Raw genomic sequence first — 17,511 nt, 5'->3', positions numbered from 1 at the left:
CAGGGACATGAGAGCCATGGAGGGATTTAGAGCAGGGAAGGGGTATGACCTGACTTAGGTCTTAACAGATTCTCTGTGGTTGCTGTAGTGGGCAGGCAGGAACCCCAGAGGAGACCAGGTTGTGCCAGTGAGGGTGGTGGAGAATGGTGGATCCTGGCTGTATTTGAGGGGAAAGCTGATGGGATGTGCTGGTGAGTTGGGTGTGAATGTGAAGGCAGAGTCAGGAATGGCTCTCAGGTCTGGGGCTGCTGATACCTGGGGAGGAGGGGCTGCTGGAGATGGGCCAGGAGAACTCTGGTTTCAGGGGGAAGATCAAGATATGGAAACTTAAGTAATTTAGTCCTTAAAATCATCCTATGAGGTATGATGCTTTTATGTGTTCTCATTTTATAATTTGGGGAAACTGAGGCCCAGAGAGGACAAGGGATGTATGTGGTCAGTAGTTGTGCAGGTATTTGATTCCTGCTTATTCTCTACCTTGCTGAACTACAAGGATCTGGACAGAAAAGAGAGGTTAGATCGAACCCAGGCCCTGCTCTTGGTCACTGGCTGAGATGGTTAAGCTCTCGGAGCCTCAGTGATGCTATCTGTAAAATGGGACGACAGAAGTAATCAGATCATAGAGGTGTGAAAATGGTATCATTAGTTAGCAGTCAGGGCATATGTTTACTACTTCTCTGAGGAGGGAGCGGACGGGAGGGGTTTGCTCCTCCCTGTTTCCCATACCCTGGGCCCAGAGGCCCACTCCAGACCACAGACTCCAACTTTCTGATTACAGGACAGGTAGCAGGTGTAGGGCTCAGGCCATGAAGGACCTTGGCTTTGATCCCCTCTGTTGTATGGTGACCTCTCCTGTTCCTTGCAGGACCAAGGGAGGGCATAGGAACTGCTGGAGGTTTGAGCTGTGGCTTGGGCTATGTCCTAGACCCATTCCCACAGACCCCAGAGGTCACCCTGGTGTAGAGAATGCTGTGCCCCCAGTGCAGGCATGGTCTTGCCTGTGGCCAGTGGGCAAGGGTCCTGCCTTCACTGCTGGGTGCCAGGGGGATAGCATGCTTGGCCTTGTTTGCAGATAGAGGTCAGACAATGGCCATGGAGTGTTCAAGCAGGGCCCTCACTTGGTGGGACTCAGCCCTGGTACTGGACAGCTCAGGCGCTGGATGGGGCCACTCCTCTGCAGGCTAGATTGAGCCTGTGAGCACAGCTGTGGCTGAGCGAGTGACCCACAGGGGTTCTGGGGCTGCTCTGACCCGATGTGGGTGCGGGTCCAACCGTGATGACTGCTCGCTCCTGTCCCGGCTGTGGAATGAGTGACCCTGAGCTGCCTCTTGTGCCCTCCTTGAGAGAAATCAACAAGAAAGCCCCAGAGGGCCTCCTTTCCAACCTTGCCTCTCTGCTGCTTGTCCCTTGCCCTGTGGCCAGCAGCTCGCTCTCAGTGAGAAGGGATGGGGCAGCTCAAGAGCCAACTGTGGGCCCCAGTGTCTGGGGGCTTGGCTCCGGTCACTGCTCTGTCCTTGGCCCCACAGCCGCTGCAGCCCTGGAGCCCCACGTTCCCTCCGTTGGAGCAGGTGAGCCACCGCCTGCAGCCTGTTCATGTGCGGGGCATAGATCGGTCTCCCTGCTGACTCCTCGACTTTTGCCCCAGACCGTGGAGTGTGGCCTTGTGGGGCCGTGAGGCTGCGATGGAAATTTTTTCTTCTCAGTGTGACTGGCCAGAGCTCTTGGAGAGTTTGGAGCAGAGTGTGGAACCTGAGCAGGACTTTGTTCTCGGTCGTCTTCCTCCCACCTCCCCTGCTCCTGGCTGCCGCTGCTCCTGCTTTTCATCCTCTTCCACCCCCAAGGGCACTGAGCAGCTTTGTACAGCCCTTGGAGACGGCTTGGAATTCATGCTGCCGGAGGTCCTCTGAGGCCAGTGCAGTCCAGACGTTTCTTTTGGCCGAGACATTTCTTTCGGCCCTTCTGACACGAACACTTCCATCCCAGGCCTAGGTACCTAAGACATCAATACCTCTTACAGGGCTATTTAGTGCTGGTGACAAGCCCCTCTCTAGACAGGGACACGAGTGACTCCTGGGGCAGCCTCACGCTCCAGGTAGGAGCCGGTCACGTGCGATGGGTGTCCACTGTGCAGCAGGTCCCAGTGAAGACTGCTTGTCGTCCCTCAGCTCTGGCTGCAGGCCACGGGGGTGGCTAATGACGCCATTGCTCCCAGAGAACTAGCCTTGCCGCCACAAGACGCCCGTGTGTGGGGGGTGTGGGCTTTGCAGACCGCTGCTGGCAAGTGCCGTCTCTTTACCCAGGAGATCCCTACCTCAGACTTCTTAGGAAGTAAACGTGGTGAGGTGGTGCGTGGCACCATGCCCCAGCCTGGGGCGGTCGTGGTTGAGTGTGGGCCTCAGGGTGTGCACCCAGGCTCTGATGCTCCAGACACCTGCCAAAGCCCCTTGGAGGACCGGCCCCCATGGCTGGACTGCAGTGCCTAAGACTGAGCAGGGCGGCTGAGGTCACTGGCCTCCGTGGCCAGACTGAGTAGGGCCTTGTGGGTCATGGCAAGTGCAGTGGAAGCCCTTGGAGTTTCTAGAATTGCAGTGACTTACGGCGTCAGGAAGTCACTCTGGCCTCAGCGGGGTGAAGGCTGGAGGGGCCGAGGGAAGCGGGGAGCCCAGCGAGGTGGCAAACTCAAGGCAGGAGGCCCTGGGTGATTTATCCCGTCCCGTACTTGGAAGAGAGCCTGCTGGGTTGGGCCGGCAGCTGGGGCAACGTGACACAAGTAGGAGGCCAGGAGGACCGTGCGGTTCCGGGTGAGCTGGGGTGGAGGCAGTGGCTGGCCCCAGCCTGCTCTGAGCCCATCAGACACCCCGGAGCTGGTGCCTGGGAGATGGGCCAGGCGGTGAGAAGGCCTTCCTGCTGAGGTTGAGAGGTGAGGAAGAGGGGCAGCAGCCATCAAGAGGACTGAAAAGGAACCACTGTGGTCACTGGGGGCTTTGAGAACTACTGCATCAGTAGAAACAAACGGCTGATTGGAAGTGGGTTCTAGAAAGGGAGTGGAGGAGGTACTAGGGGAACAGAAAAATGTTGCTATCTAGAGGGGCTGATGACGGGTTTCCCCAAGGCGGGAAAAGCAACGCCTACTCCTGAGAAAAAACCTGGTCCCATTAAAAGACCAAGCCACAGAGATGTTGAATGTTTATCCAGGAGGGCTGGGAAAGTGCAGAGGACCTGTCCCTGTCTGCCCCCAAGGAGCACAGGTGAGTACAGTGAGCAGCGGGGTACACATGAGCTCCTCAAAGGTTTCACAAGGACTTGCTCTCATTGGGCAGGGGGTGGAGGGGAAATAATTTATTCCAAATTCTTGTGCCTTGCCCTAGAAAAGGGGGACAATCTCTCCTTGATGCTTCAGACACTAGCTGGTTTTTTAAATATTTTTTTTAAAGTTTATTTTTATTTAGTTTGAGAGCAGGGGAGGGGCAGCGAGAGGAGAGAATCCCAAGCAGGCTCCACATTGCCAGCCAGAGCCCAACTCCAGGCTCAGAATCACCAACCACGAGATTGCAATCAAGTTAGGCACTTAACTGACCGAGCCACCCCCCCACCCCCCTTTTTTTTAGCTTTGAGAAACCAGAGTAAGAATTTCATACCTGCGAACTTTTGAAACATGGAATAATATAAATGCTAAGAGAGAATGGGGATGTTATTATTCTTGAGTAGGTAGGAGTTACTCAGGACTTGTGCTCAAGAGCCTCAAGCCAGTACCACTGAGCGTCTCATATGCAAGGTACTTTGGAGCCAGGAGTCCTGGCTTTCAACATCCTATTTCTAGAAGGCTCCCCACACAGATGTCAATCAGAACTTCATGTGCAGCCCTGCCCTAGATGGGTTTTTCTTAATGTTTACTTAGGAGAGAGAGCACAAGGAGAAAGGCAGGGGCAAAGAAAGAGGGAGACAGAGAATCCAAAGCAGGCTCCACTCTGTCAGTGCAAAGCCTGATGCAAGGCTCAAACACAATTGTGAGATCAGGACCTGAGCCAAAGTTGGACACTCAACCAACTGAGCCATCCAGGTGCCCCAGCTGGTCTTTTTAACTTGGCATGTTAAAGCCTGTGTTTCTTTCCAGTGCATCTGTTCAACTGACTTGTTTGCAGACTGGATTACACAGTTGCTTGCTTGGAAAACCTTCCCAGGTAGACGTATTGGGGCCTCAATCTCTGATGTCTGAAATCACCCATGCACAGGAAGGCATCCAGACTTCAGTCTACTGGCCTGGACCTTACTCTTCATGCAAGTCCAAGAAAAGGCGAGACGGACCAAAAAGACACAGAGGCAAAGGGCCCGGGGCTCTTTTCCCTAACAATTTCAGATGCACGCCCACTGGAAAAAACCCTGGCCTCTGGCACTGCACAAACCACCAGGGAAAGCGGACCAGTGACCTCTGTTCACCAAGTTCTCAAACCCTTCCTCAAGGAAGCGCCCCAGCATCATGGAGTAGAAAAGTAAACAATGAAACCTTTCCCCTGTAAGCAGTCACTGACACAGACTTTCCTTCTGAAGTGTGTGGAGCCTGACCTGGAAGGCACACTAAGCCAGGACACAGCCTGGAAGCAGCAGTCACCCGTGTCCACGTGACTTGAGGGGGCTGCACCAAGCCATGGCACCAGGCCTTCTGACACAGCCCTCCTTCCCACACACTGGACAGACCTGGGCTAGATGTCCCCACGTCTGGAGCTACGGCTTGGGGTCAGTGTGACACTGGAACCCGGGTTCCTTGCTGGCGGCACCATGACTGACACGGCGCCGTCCTTTGTTTTCACGTCCCGACCACTTTGGGTTTTCCCTCACAGGACACTCGAAGGAGCGGTTGTCTGGCGGGTCGGGGCGCGCTCCAAGCAGACAACGCAGTGACTGTGGAACAGAGGCCGAGAAGGATGACTGTTTATAAACATTTGGAATTTTATTTAAAAAAAAAAAAAAAATCAAAAAAACATCACAACCATGAACATTGTTACAGTTAGAGGCCCTCTTGGTTCTCCACAATGATACTGAGCATGCTCACAAGGGGTTCCCATTGTTTAGTCTTAGTTAAACAACCATCTTTAAAAGAAGGAAAAAAAACTCGGCACACTACCATTTAACTTGTTTTAATGTTTCTTCACAAATGGTGAAAAATACTAAAGTACAGACAAGGAATAATCATAATGTTGTGGCCAACATTATAAATATGGAATTATAAATTTAAAACATTTTCTGGTTTAAAAAATAAATCTGGTAGTCAATGCAGCTCTGCGGGGTCTCTGCGTCTAGTAGGGCCGGTCTCTGCGTTCCTGACGGTGCTCGCCTCTGCAAGGCGGAAAGGGGGGATGGGTTAAAAGGGGGGGAACGAGGAGGAGCTTCCCACCCCCTCCCACTGAAGCTGGACCCACTCCAGTCCGACAGGAAGGGGCTGCTGCCCCGATGCGCCCGGCAGCCGCAGCTGGTTTTCACCATCACATACTTATCCATTTTCCCGGGGCCTCCACGCCCGCCTCTTCTGCCTCCCATCTGTTCCATCAAAGGTCCAGGGGGCCCACCAGGGCCACCTCGTCTTCCTCCACCAAAGCCACCTCGGTCCATGCCCCGGCCACCACGGAAGCCACCCCTGTCTCCACGGCCACCTCTGAACATTCCACCGGGACCACCGCGGTCCATGAGGCCGCCTCTTCCACCTCGCATGCCACCAGGGCCACCTCTGCCGCGGTCACCACCTGAAACAAGGAAAAGGACCGATCAGCAAGACAGGACAGAGGCTGCTGTGGACATGCCTCAGAGGCTGCTCAGGATCTGCGCCCTCCTCCCAGAGCAGAAACAAAGCAGGTACTTTACTTCATCCAAATATCTGGGCCACACTTTATTTAGGACTGATGATGGGACTTGAGGACCCCACCACTACAACTGCACTTACTGCAACCACCAGCCGGCCTGGCATTAGCAGTGGGCAGCAGGACTTTACCAAGTCCACCAAGTTAACAAGGCAGGTTTAGTATGAAGAAGCGGAGGAGATGCTCCCAAAACCTGTACCTACCCGGGGGTGGAAAGGGTGGTGGAAGGAAGCCTTCAGGCTTCGGGGCCTTACACTGGTTGCATTCTGTTCTCCAGGCGAAGTTCTGGTTTCCACAGCCCCTGCATAAAATTATATCACAACAGAAATCACCAACTCAACTAAGAAGTTAAGCAAAGGCACACACTGTATTTCCACCAGTACAAATATACTGGGCCTGGGTCAAACACCATTAAGAGGATCTGTTGACAGAAAATGGCTTTAGAGCCACCGCCTCAGGCAGCAAGGCACCCAAAAGACTGAGGTATGATCCAGAAAATGTCTGCAAAACCACACACACGTGGACCCCAGGTGTCTAGTGGAACCATGAAAGGCTCTGACTGACTGACTGGGCCCCCCATCCACCCCACTACAGAGCAATCAGGGTCCTCATTTCGCTCCTCCTCTCCACAGTGGGAATGGGTGAGACAGGACTTCACTAGTGTAGACTATCAGTTTGTCAAGAGAAGTACATACGGATTGGGGCACTGCCAGTCTCCAGCTCGGTGCTGGACATTTCCTCCTCCGGATGGATTCCCCCGGGAACCCCGGGGCCCTCTTGGGGGAAAGCCACCTCTGTCTCCTCCACGGCCTCCCATGCGACCCATGGGGCCCCCAGGACCTCCTGGGCCTCCTGGACCTGCAATAAGAAAGAGCCAGTCGGGCGCCTGGGTGGCTTAGTCGGTTAAGCGTCCGACTTTCGCTTAGGTCATGATCTCGCGGTTCGTGTTCGAGCCCCGCGTCGGGCTCTGTGCTGACTGCCAGCTCAGAGCCTTGAGCCTATTTCAGTCTGTGACTCCCTCTCTCTCTCACGCTCTCTCTCTCTCTCCTGGAAATAAATAAAACATTTAAAAAAAAAAAAAAAAGAAGGAGCCAGTCACCTCTGCACAGCACTACATTTGCTGCAGGAAACACCCTAGCATTAAAGGAATTGGCAGAGATCACCGCTGCCAACTGTCCCATCATCAGCCCCAGACTTTCCTACAGGCAGGAAGGCTGAGCTCTGTGCCTTCCATGCACGTTACTTCAGTTGGCTCCCATAAACTGTACAAGAACAGGCACTGCATGCAGACAAAGAGGCCCAAGCAAAATAAATAAATGGCAGCCCTGGGCTGACAGCCAGGCAGCGGTTCCCAGGCACACCAGCACCCCCACCCCACCCAGCCAAGAAACCCGTCCTTCTCTTCCTTTTGTTCCCGCAAACTTTTGCTGTCAGCATTCGTTGGTTCAGTATTAATCCTACACACCTTCTTACTATTTCTAATGGGCTTGTTTACATTCTAGAAATCAAGTTTCTCAAAGACAAGTGTGCCATAAAATGTTCAAAGCAACACAGAAGCAGCTCACAGCAGGTGTCCAGTAAATACCTCCACGGAGCGGTGGCGGCATCCCTCTGCCCTCACGGGGAGGCATGCCACCCCGCATGCTGTTCATTGGAGGCTTCTTCCGAGCAAGAGAAACCTTAAGTTTGCTCCCTTGAAAATCTTTTCCTAGAGTAAGAGAACAGAACACCAGTCACTCCCAAATTCTAACTCTTCCCTCCATGTGGGATTAGGCAAGGCTAGAACACTCCTTGCTCACAAGCCACCGCCATCACACCCACCTACCCAACCCCACTGCAGCACGTGCTCCACCCACAAACTGCACTCAGATTGTTGCTGGCAAGGCCATAAAACACCTTCAAAAGTGACCTCTGTATCCTAAGCCAGGGGAGAGTTGAGTGCATTGGCATCTGTGCCCCAAGAAGGGTGAGAAGTAGGGACAAGTGCATAAAAGTGGCCAACAGAGGAGACCCAGGAGCTGTCCCCTGACACTTTCAAGTTGGTTTTGTCTGCAGTGAAAACTCCAGAATCAATGCCAAGGCTGAATGTATATACTCAAATGTGTACTGGATTTTTGTGTGGCTGTACCTCCCGATACCTACCCGGGCTTATTACAGAAGCATCTACAACTATGCCAGTGAGCACCCCCCGTCCACTCTAGGGCTCTTACCATCAAACCACTCCACAGCCGCCTTGGCAGTTGGTGGGTCTTCGTAGGACACTGTAGCATCGCCTTTGGGTTTTCCTGTTTCCTTGTCCAAGTAGATATGGATCATGGGTTGTCCGGTTCTCTTGTTCATCTAGGCATAAAATAGCACCGTTAGGCTGTGACCAGAAATACATTACTTTTGGGGGGACAAAAGCCCATGTGAAATTTAGGTAAGTCCCTTAAATTGTCCAAAGCAGGAATTTTTCACAGACACACATTTAGTAAGATGCTAGTTTATCTCCTGAGTAGTGGGATTATGGGGAACTGATCTCCTAAACTGCCTCAACATACACACTTAGGTGGTTCCCCTCACTTAGGTGTAGGAATCATGAAAACCAAAATATGCCTTAAGTTCTAAATTGCATGAGTGAATATAGGTTCTGTTCCTTCCCTAATTGTCATTCTCCTAGTGTCCTTGCACCTGCCCCAACGTTTTCTATGTCCACACTAACAGGCTCCTGGTCAGAGCAACCACCTTTTATTTTTATTATTTTTTTTTTTACAAATAGTTTATTGTCAAATTAGTTTCCACATAACACTCAATGCTCATCCCCACAAGTGTCCTCCTCCATGCCCATCCCCCCCCCAATCAATCCTCATTTTTGTAAAGCAACCACCTTTTAAAGCAACAGTCAGGCTTTGATTCCATCACATAAAGCCATGTCTCGTGCTAAGTAAAAATCACACTTAACTCAGTACAGTGTACAGGACTGAGTGTGCTAGAAGCATTCTTAAGTTTAATACAGCCAATTTTTCCTCCAGGGCTACAACACATCACTAGCTTTTCAGGTGAACACAGATGCAACGAGATTGTATTCAGGAGCCACACTGTATAAGAATATGGCTTCATGTGTTTTCTGCATTAAATGTGCATATGATCAAAGTCTAATCTATACATGTTTGTTTATACACCTAATGATACCTACGAGTACTGACATATAAGGCTTTCTTTTTTTGAAATAACTTTTGTAAGATTATGTATAGACACCTATCTTTTTATAGATGAAGTATATAGATAGAAAAGAAACATGGCAAAATAGCGATGTGAACAATGGGCTGTGTGTGTGTTTATTTTGAGAGAGAGAGAGAGAGAGCGAGCGAGCGCGCGTGCAGGGGTGTACCAGTGGGGGAGGGAGAAAGAGAAAGAGAGAATCCCAAGCAGGCTCCATCCTCAGTGTGGATCCCGTCGATATGGGGCTCAATCTCATGAAGGCAAGATCACCACCCGAGCCGACATCAAGAGTTAGATGCTCAACTGACTGACCCATCCAGGCACCCCGTGGGCTATGTACTTTTAAAATCTCCTCTATTTTACAAAATTCATAGTATACACTACCTTCTTAACTAGGAACAAACCCCACATACCCAAATAAACAACATACCATATACATCACAAGTAGAACAAAATCTTCATTACGGAAGTCTTAAGATCTACCAGCATCAACTCTATTTCTATATAGTTACAACCACAAAATGTCATTTGAAAATGACCATTAACTATTAACAACTAAAAAAACCTAAAAATAAATCTTTGCAAGCAAAGACTTGCAAAACCTTACTAAGGAGACAGTCTTTGTTAAAGACCTTAGTAAATGGGCATAGGATATTCACAGAAAAAACTACAAAGTATTATAAAAACGTTAATTCTTCTCAAATTGTCTTATAGAGTCAATGAATACTCAATTGGGGTTTTTAAAGAACTTCCTAAATGGAAATGTACATAGAAGAGCAAACAGTAAATAGCAAAGCACTCCTGAGGAAAAAGAACAAACCAGAAGAATTTGCTTGATATTTGTAGATATCAAGACTTGGCATAAAAATAACTAGCTCTGCTATCATAAGTACAGGCTCATACAAATGAACCCAAAACATAAAAGATAGTTATGAGATCGATATAGTCTATACCATCCAGGAAAGGACAGCTCTTTCAATAAACATTGCCAGAACAGAGGGTCTTACATAAAGAAAGACACAAACCAGTAAGGACAAGACTGGTAAGTTCAACTACACAAAGAGGTTCTATTCATCCAAAGAAAAGGAGTTAATAAAGACTGGGAGAATACATCTGCAATATCAGACAAGGATCACCTTCGGAGAATATAAAGAACTATGTGCAGAACAACAAATAACAACCCAATGAAAAACGAGTACAAGACCAACAGGCATTTCACAGAAGACAATTAGATGCAATTAGAACATGATTAGCAATCAGGGAAAATCAAATTAAAACCACATTTCCATTTTCTTCTAGTAGACTGGCTTAAGTTAAAGATTTGGGAGATTCCCAGTAGTAGTAGGAATGTGGTGAATGCGGTATCAGGAATGCTGGCGGAATCGAAGTTGTTCAGCTGTACTAGCATCTTGTGAAGTTAAACACATACACCTTAAGAACCAGCAAGTCTATGCCTAGGTACAGCTGAGCCTCATTATTTGTGGACTCAATATCTGCAAATTTGCCTACTTGCTAAAATTTGTAACTCTAAAACCAATCCTTGAGGCACTTCTGTGGTTATCTGTACACATGCACAGAGTGGCAAAAACTTAAGCTGCCTGATGCACGTGTTCCAGCTGAGCTCAAAAGAGACATACTACCCCCTCCTTCCAGCTCTCTCTAGAGAAGACCAGGGGATGGAGACCGGAGGGAGCAGGGCAGTGTAGCGCAAGAAGTTTTGGCCCTGGGGGCCAGTTGGATGAATCTGAATGTCAACTCAGACAAGTCATTTAATACTTCAGAACCTCATTTTCTCTTTGTAAGAGAAAATCTATCAGGGTGAAATGTTTTTACAATTTATGATTTAATCTATGTGAGATATGTGTATATGGCTGTGTACACACTTTCCCTAGGAGCAGTGTGGTTCAGCATTCTTTAATTCAGTGTTTTGTAGTGACTTTATAGAACTACTGCAAGTAAGTCCACTGTACCCAAAGAGTAGTGTACAAGACATTCACTGCATCACGGGCTATAGACTAAAAACTTCGAAATAACCTATTAGAGGGGCGCCTGGGTGGCTCAGGCGGTTAAGCATCTGACTTTGGCTCAGGTCATGATCTCATGGTTTGTGGGTTCAAGCCCCGTGTCGGGCTCTGTGCCGACTGCCAGCTCAGAGCCTGGAGCCGGTTTCAGATTCTGTATCTCCCTCTCTCTCTGACCCTCCCCTGCTCAAGCTGTCTCTTTCTCTCAGAAATAAAACATCAAAAACAAAAACAAACAAAACCCCAAAACAAATCTATTAGAGAATATATGAATAACTTGTGATGTATTTATAAATGAAATACAAGATTCCCCCCACCCTCCATTTTTAAAATGTTGGTTAGTATTTTTTTTTAAGTTTATTTATTTTGAGAGAGAGAGAAGACAGAGGGGAGGGGAGAAGGGGGGGAGAGAGTGAGAGGGGGAGAGAGGGAGAGAGAGAGAAAGAGAGAATGAATGAATGAATGAGTATGAATGAATCCCAAGCAGGCTCCACACCCAGCAGAGCCCAATGTGGGCCTTGATCCCCCGAACTCAGAGATTGTGACCTGAGCTGAAATCAAACATCTGATGCTTAACTGACTGAGCAAACCAGGTGCCCCTTCCCAAACGTTTGCTTCTAACTTGGGGACCCCCCAATCCCTTTTCAAAACCCAAGTTTCTTAGTTTTCCCCACCTAAGGAATAACCCAACCACTGCTCCAAGAGCTCAGATCAACACTTTCTAGTCACACTAGCTTTGTTGAGCTTCTAGGACCTTTTGCCTCGCTATTCACTCCATTCTTCTTAAAAGCCTTCTCCACTTTGAAATATACTGGCTCTAGTCCTCATTTTATCCCCACCCTCCTTGCTGTACTTTTCCTCCATAACATCATCTAACATACTGTATTTCTTCCTACTATGTGTCCCCCACTAGACAGGAACTCCAAGGGTTCCCTATCTGCTCATTCCTGCTAGATCCCCTGAATAGCGCTGCCTTATAGTAGTATCTAACAGACACTCTTCAATACCAAGCATATGTGTATGAAAAAAAAAAGGAGAGGTAAGATTTGGGATGAAAGTGCTGAGAAGGGATAAAATTGGGAAAGAAACAGGCCACATACACTTAAAGCTCTACTTCTTATACTGGGAAGAAGAGACATAAATGTTCACTCTTTTAAAAACTATTATATTCTGTATTTCACAAGTAGCATCCATATAAGTATTCTTACAAGTAACTGACAATGATAAAGAAAGGACGGAGTTGTTGGGGTGCCTGGGTGGCTCAGTCAGTTAAGTGTCCGATTTCAACTCAGTTCAAGGGTTCGAGCCCCGCGTAGGACTCTGTGCTGACGGCTCAGAGCCTGGAACCTGTTTTGGATTCTGTGTCTGCCTCTCTCTGCCCCTCCCCTGCTCACACTCTATCTCTCAAAAATAAACAATAAAAACAAATTAAAGAAAGGACCGAGTTGTTAAGTATAATCAAGCCACATTTAACATTTCTTGTTTTCTACAAAAAAGAAAGGTTTTTGTTAGCAAACTACACTAAGAAGTCAGGCAACCTCAGAAGCCGTCAGATCTTCAGAAACATTCAACATCAACTATGTCTCTATAAACTAAATGCCTGGTGACTGAAGATCTGCCAGCTCACACGGTTATGCTCTTTACTGACCTTAACAACTCCACACTGCTTAAAGAAGTCTGCCAGATCGTCTAGAGTCACATTGTCATTTAAGCCTTGCACATAAATTGCACTGTTGTCAGAGTCTTCATCTGGATCTACAGGTGGGCCTTTTAGAAAAAAGACAGAAGGGAGTTATTGTCCTGTATTTTTACGGGCTAATTAACCCACTAGTCACTACTGCTCACTGGTAATTAACACAAGGCTGAGAGAACTACCAGCCACACTAACAAGAAGGCCATGGAACTTGTGGTTTCCTTTGTCTAAGGCTAAGTAAATGCTCATGATAAAGGGAGCCCAAACTGCTCCTGACAGCAAAAATACACACCAATCTGTCAGGCTGCTGAGCTCCAGCACGCACTTAACTTCTGCGCTGTTCGTATATAAAGCAAGATACAAAATTCAAGAATTCAAAATTACCTAGATCAAGATCTGGTCCTTCGTCCATGGGTCCTGCCAACCAGGAAAGATCATATAAGATACTATTAGTGCACGTCTTGCAAGCTACAAACCTTACAAACACACATAGCTATCTACTATACCACCATTTGATGGGGCTTCATTAAATTCAAAAAGACCCGCACTGCTAAAATGGAGCAGTGCCCCTTTAACATTTGTGAAAGATTTGCTAGGGTTTTGCTTTTTCTCTGCTGGTTTGCTTTTAAACCATTAACCAAATACACTCTCAGTGCTTATGTGCCAAATTAAGTGTTAAATTTAAGTCAAAAATTTTCCTCCAAACAAACCAAATTTAAAAAATGGATTCTCCCCCATATTACTGAAGCAGTTGCTCAATACTTCAAGTTACCCTTTGTTTTGTAACCATAGGTTAACCTTATTACCCCTAAGACAATGCCGGCAGTACCCATTAGTTTCTTTGTATAGATCATTTTTAAACCGCTTATGAAACTAATAAAAAAATTATAGTTTTCTAAAAACTGACTGTATTTTTTTTTAAACACTATCCATGGTAATACTCAAAAACTTACCACCAGGCTTATTGAAGCCACCTCGCTCTCCAGCGCTGCTGGGGGGATAAACGAAGAAATGAAGGCCTTTCCCTTTAAAAGCCAGTACCGCTCTGAGCCTTGGGGGGGCTCGTGGGGAAGAAGGGCACTGGCTAAACACATCTCCAAACAATGCATCTCTCTCATCTTGTCACTATGCCTTTCTTCAGGGCAGCTTGCTCAAATTTCCTTTATATACAACCTTGCTTGTCTGATTGTACACACCAGTGTGGTTGGTTCCTTTCATTTCGGGGGCTGGTATTAATAGTGCAATACTTGGCGTTAGGGGAAAAAACCAGATCCCAAACACCCACCCCATCAGCTGAAAAACAGGGAGAGCTTGGTTGTAGAGTGGAGCAGCAAAGCTGGGGCAACTGCTTTCCATGTTCATAAAGGTGCACCCTCAACCTCTCCTAGGGGAGAGAGCCCAGGGAGGCTTCCTAACAAGTCACAGTATAATCAAGCAGGAGACAACCACATTAAACACCTACAACACACATCAGAGGACGCATCCAGCCAATCTTCAGCATAAAGCCATACATTTCAGGGCACTAATGGATTTAACAATCGCTGTGAAAGGAGAATTTACAACAAATACCAGGGCTCAACGGACTGGGGGTGCAACTTTATAGACATATAGTTGAGAAGAGTGATGACAGCAGTATAAAATTACTGCCTTACATACTGTAAACAGGGGGAGGGAATATGATGGGTCTTTTTTTTTTTTCTTTAAAAATTAAATAGAGGCAGCTCCTCAGTGGGAGGCCTTGGGCTTTTTCTAACCAGTATTGCACCTTTAATACCTGAATATACAATTTCAAGCTGTTGCATGCAGCTTTGTTTCCTTTTTAAAAGTACACACCATAAAATGTTCTCTCTTCTTTAAACACAAAAGTTTACACTTTAATGTTACACAATTCTAGAGTATTATACCTCCTCTGGTTCATTACCAAATAACAAGTATGCAGTTACCAAAGTTACAGAAGGATTCCATTTATACAATGAATACATTTTGTTAAAAATATTCTATGTATATTTTTCCTCTCCATATGGACACCGTGTCTAGTCCCACTTTTCATTATGCTGCCGGCTGAGTACTGAGTACGGGTACTTTTTAAGTATTGAAGTGTATACAAGGCTCTCACTTTGTAACCTGTAGCATATAAATGCGACAAAGCATGTTAAAAAGTTTCCACGTTTAACAGCCAATGAAAATATCAAAATACTGAGGCAATGAAAAAGGGCATGTTAACAACATTGAGTGCCTTACCTGTAGAAGACACTGAAAACCATCACCACACCACAGTAAAAAAGAGGGAAGGGGAGAATACCCCTGTTCTGTCCCCAAGGTATCCAACTGACTGCTTCACAGTCAGCTGAAAAACCTGTGGGAAAGCCACGATTTTTTCTATGGCTCCAGGAGAGACTTCTCATCCAGAAAGAGGGCATCCCTCTATTAGCAAAGTCTAGCAAAATTAGTAGAATTATTACTTCTGGAGTATTAAAATGAGTGAACTTGAAATTGGTTTTGCAATTGAAAAATTCTAAGAATTCTAGGTGATTGGAGACGTGATGATAGTAATTTCAAGTGTCTACATCTATTTTAAAACATCCATAAAGTGAAACCTTTATAATGGAATGACTTTCTCCAAATCAGATTTAACTTTATACCAAATTGTTCATAAATTTTGGCGTGTTGTCAAGTAACAGTTTCTTCCAATAAAGATTTCACCAAAGACTTAAGTTATGCAGAATATGCAAAATGGTATTTTCAATCAGTATCTTTCAAAAGGAAACAGATTTGCTAATATATAAAGATCATATTAATTCTAATTTTGAAGTCCATGTCTATTAAAAAAAACAAAAAACAAAAAACAACGAAATCCTATCCAATTTTTCCTTGAACCAACAGTGACACCAAATCCAATATACGTAATATGTAACATTCTGCATAACTTTTTTTTTTAACTAGTTTATATAGGGACAGAACACACACAGAACTAAACCTTCTGGATTATGTTAACCACCAACATTATACCTCACCTTCATCAAAGTACAGACACCAGAGAGGGGAGAAGGGAGGGGAAAAGGGAGGGGAGGGGCAGGCACAGGTAGCAGGGTTATATTACTGATCTAAACAAAGTTTTCTAAACCAGATTGTGCCATCAATCAAAATGGTCAAACCGATTTAGACTTCTCAAGATCTCCAATGGGGAGTGATCCTGTAATTATATACATTACTCTGCAAAGAGCTATTGGACGTTTCTGTGTAACCAGGTGCACCTCAGGCCATAGTTCAAGGGTTACAGGACCAATATCTTCATCATTATGTTCAACAGTTGCGAGTAAACAGAAGTTAGGGACAAACACTGGAAAACAGCTGCTCTTTTCTGCAGTACATATACACCAGGTGTTTCAAGACAACCATTCAGAGGCAATTAGTTAAAACCTAGGGGTGTTAGAAGGTTGTGTGTGTTCCATCCCAAGCCTATTACCCACAGAGGCTTTTGACCTCTGGAAACCATGAAGGGAACTGAAAGCTCTAGTTTCAAAACCATTCTTTGTTCTCCCCAACCCAACTAAGTAGATTGGCAGGGAATAAAGCAAACTGCCACTTAATCTATGCCACAAAGATGACATTTCCATGTTTTAGAAGATGGCCTGGGCTCAACAGATTGTCCATGGAAATGTAGAAATAAATTTCTTATGTCTTTCAGTCCCTTCTTTCCATTGAAAATCCTATGGATGAAACAAAATTAAGTAAAAGGAGAAAAGGTTTGCTCTTACCCCATTCCACCGCGTCCTCCTCCCCGCCCACCTCTGCTCATGCCTCCACGATCAAATCCCCCTCTTCCCCTGCCCCGGTTATCAGGGCCACTCATGCTCCGGTTCTCTCCTGGTCCGGAAAATCCTCCAGACTCCTGCCCATAAACACCCATGCTACTGGGGTGGTCCTGTCGGAATGAACCTGAGGAAAGAGTCACATCTGTAAGCCATGGACCAGCATTTGAACCACTGCCTGTTGTACTTTCTCCTGGAATCACAGAATTCTCAATTGCAAGATACTAACCAAGGCACCGTCTTCTTTACACCTGACAAGGCACCTCTACCAGTAGGCTCTTTTAAGTTTAACCCAAACTGCTAATTCATCAAGTGAAATAACCTTAGTTACCCTAGAATAAACCACCCAAACAAAAGCCCTCTGGCCAATAGTTTACAAGGTTTTGTATCCTAGGATGTCTCTAAAAGCTGCTTCTTTAAACTCTCAAAAACAAAACCAGAGCTAGGTTTCTTAGGGCTTTAGAATATCGCCCCATCAAGCAGCACTACTCATTTCACAGCCATAAGGAAACATGCCCATGAATAGAAGTTAATTAAAAAATAAATAAATAAAACAAACAAAACCCCAAAAACATCCCCCAATAATCCAGGTAGAAATTAAATTGTGAAGCAGTTTTCAAGTTTTGGTTACTTCTCCACGTCAAATTGAGTGGTCCGTGAGGAGGTTTTTTGTTTTGTGTTTTTTTAACTAACATAAACAAAAAGCCAAAAACAAAACCTAGCATTTACTTGACTATCAAAATTGCAGTAGTCTTCAACAGCTATCTGCTCAAGTCCTTTTAATGAGCTGGGGTGGGCAGGCCACAGGAATGCCGGCTTCCCTCACTGTATGTAATCTCCTCAAAGAGAGCAAAGCTGGCAGTCTTAGCATGTTTTCTCGGGTCAGTTACAAACTCCCTCTTCTCTTTTTTGTGAGGCATACTAGGAACATC

General features: G+C 46.4%; 1 protein-coding gene across 3 annotated transcripts in view; it reads right to left on the bottom strand.

The window, feature by feature from the left end:
• Positions 1 to 5,119: 5,119 nt before the first annotated feature.
• Positions 5,120 to 17,511, bottom strand: part of EWSR1 (EWS RNA binding protein 1) — a 28,047-nt gene continuing 15,655 nt past the window's right edge. Inside the window, exons 8-17 of one of the 3 annotated variants that reach the window (XM_039225891.1) lie at positions 16,526 to 16,706; positions 13,721 to 13,758; positions 13,152 to 13,184; positions 12,723 to 12,841; positions 8,063 to 8,192; positions 7,438 to 7,560; positions 6,548 to 6,710; positions 6,056 to 6,153; positions 5,489 to 5,738; positions 5,120 to 5,334 (exon numbers count right to left, since the gene is read on the bottom strand). In XM_039225891.1, coding sequence (XP_039081822.1) covers positions 5,295 to 5,334; positions 5,489 to 5,738; positions 6,056 to 6,153; positions 6,548 to 6,710; positions 7,438 to 7,560; positions 8,063 to 8,192; positions 12,723 to 12,841; positions 13,152 to 13,184; positions 13,721 to 13,758; positions 16,526 to 16,706 — 1,175 coding nt within the window. In that variant the 3' untranslated portion in view covers positions 5,120 to 5,294. Of the gene's footprint in view, positions 5,335 to 5,488; positions 5,739 to 6,055; positions 6,154 to 6,547; positions 6,711 to 7,437; positions 7,561 to 8,062; positions 8,193 to 12,722; positions 12,842 to 13,151; positions 13,185 to 13,720; positions 13,759 to 14,447; positions 14,892 to 16,525; positions 16,707 to 17,511 lie in introns of those variants that run through there. The other 2 variants (XM_039225892.1, XM_039225893.1) reach the window with 2 other exon arrangements.

The sequence above is a fragment of the Hyaena hyaena genome, unplaced genomic scaffold, assembly GCF_003009895.1.
Source record: "Hyaena hyaena isolate Hyena2069 unplaced genomic scaffold, ASM300989v1 scaffold_19, whole genome shotgun sequence".
NCBI lineage: Eukaryota > Metazoa > Chordata > Mammalia > Carnivora > Hyaenidae > Hyaena > Hyaena hyaena.
The sequence above is the reverse complement of the archived record's forward strand: the minus strand, read 5'-3'. Positions and strand labels throughout refer to the sequence as shown.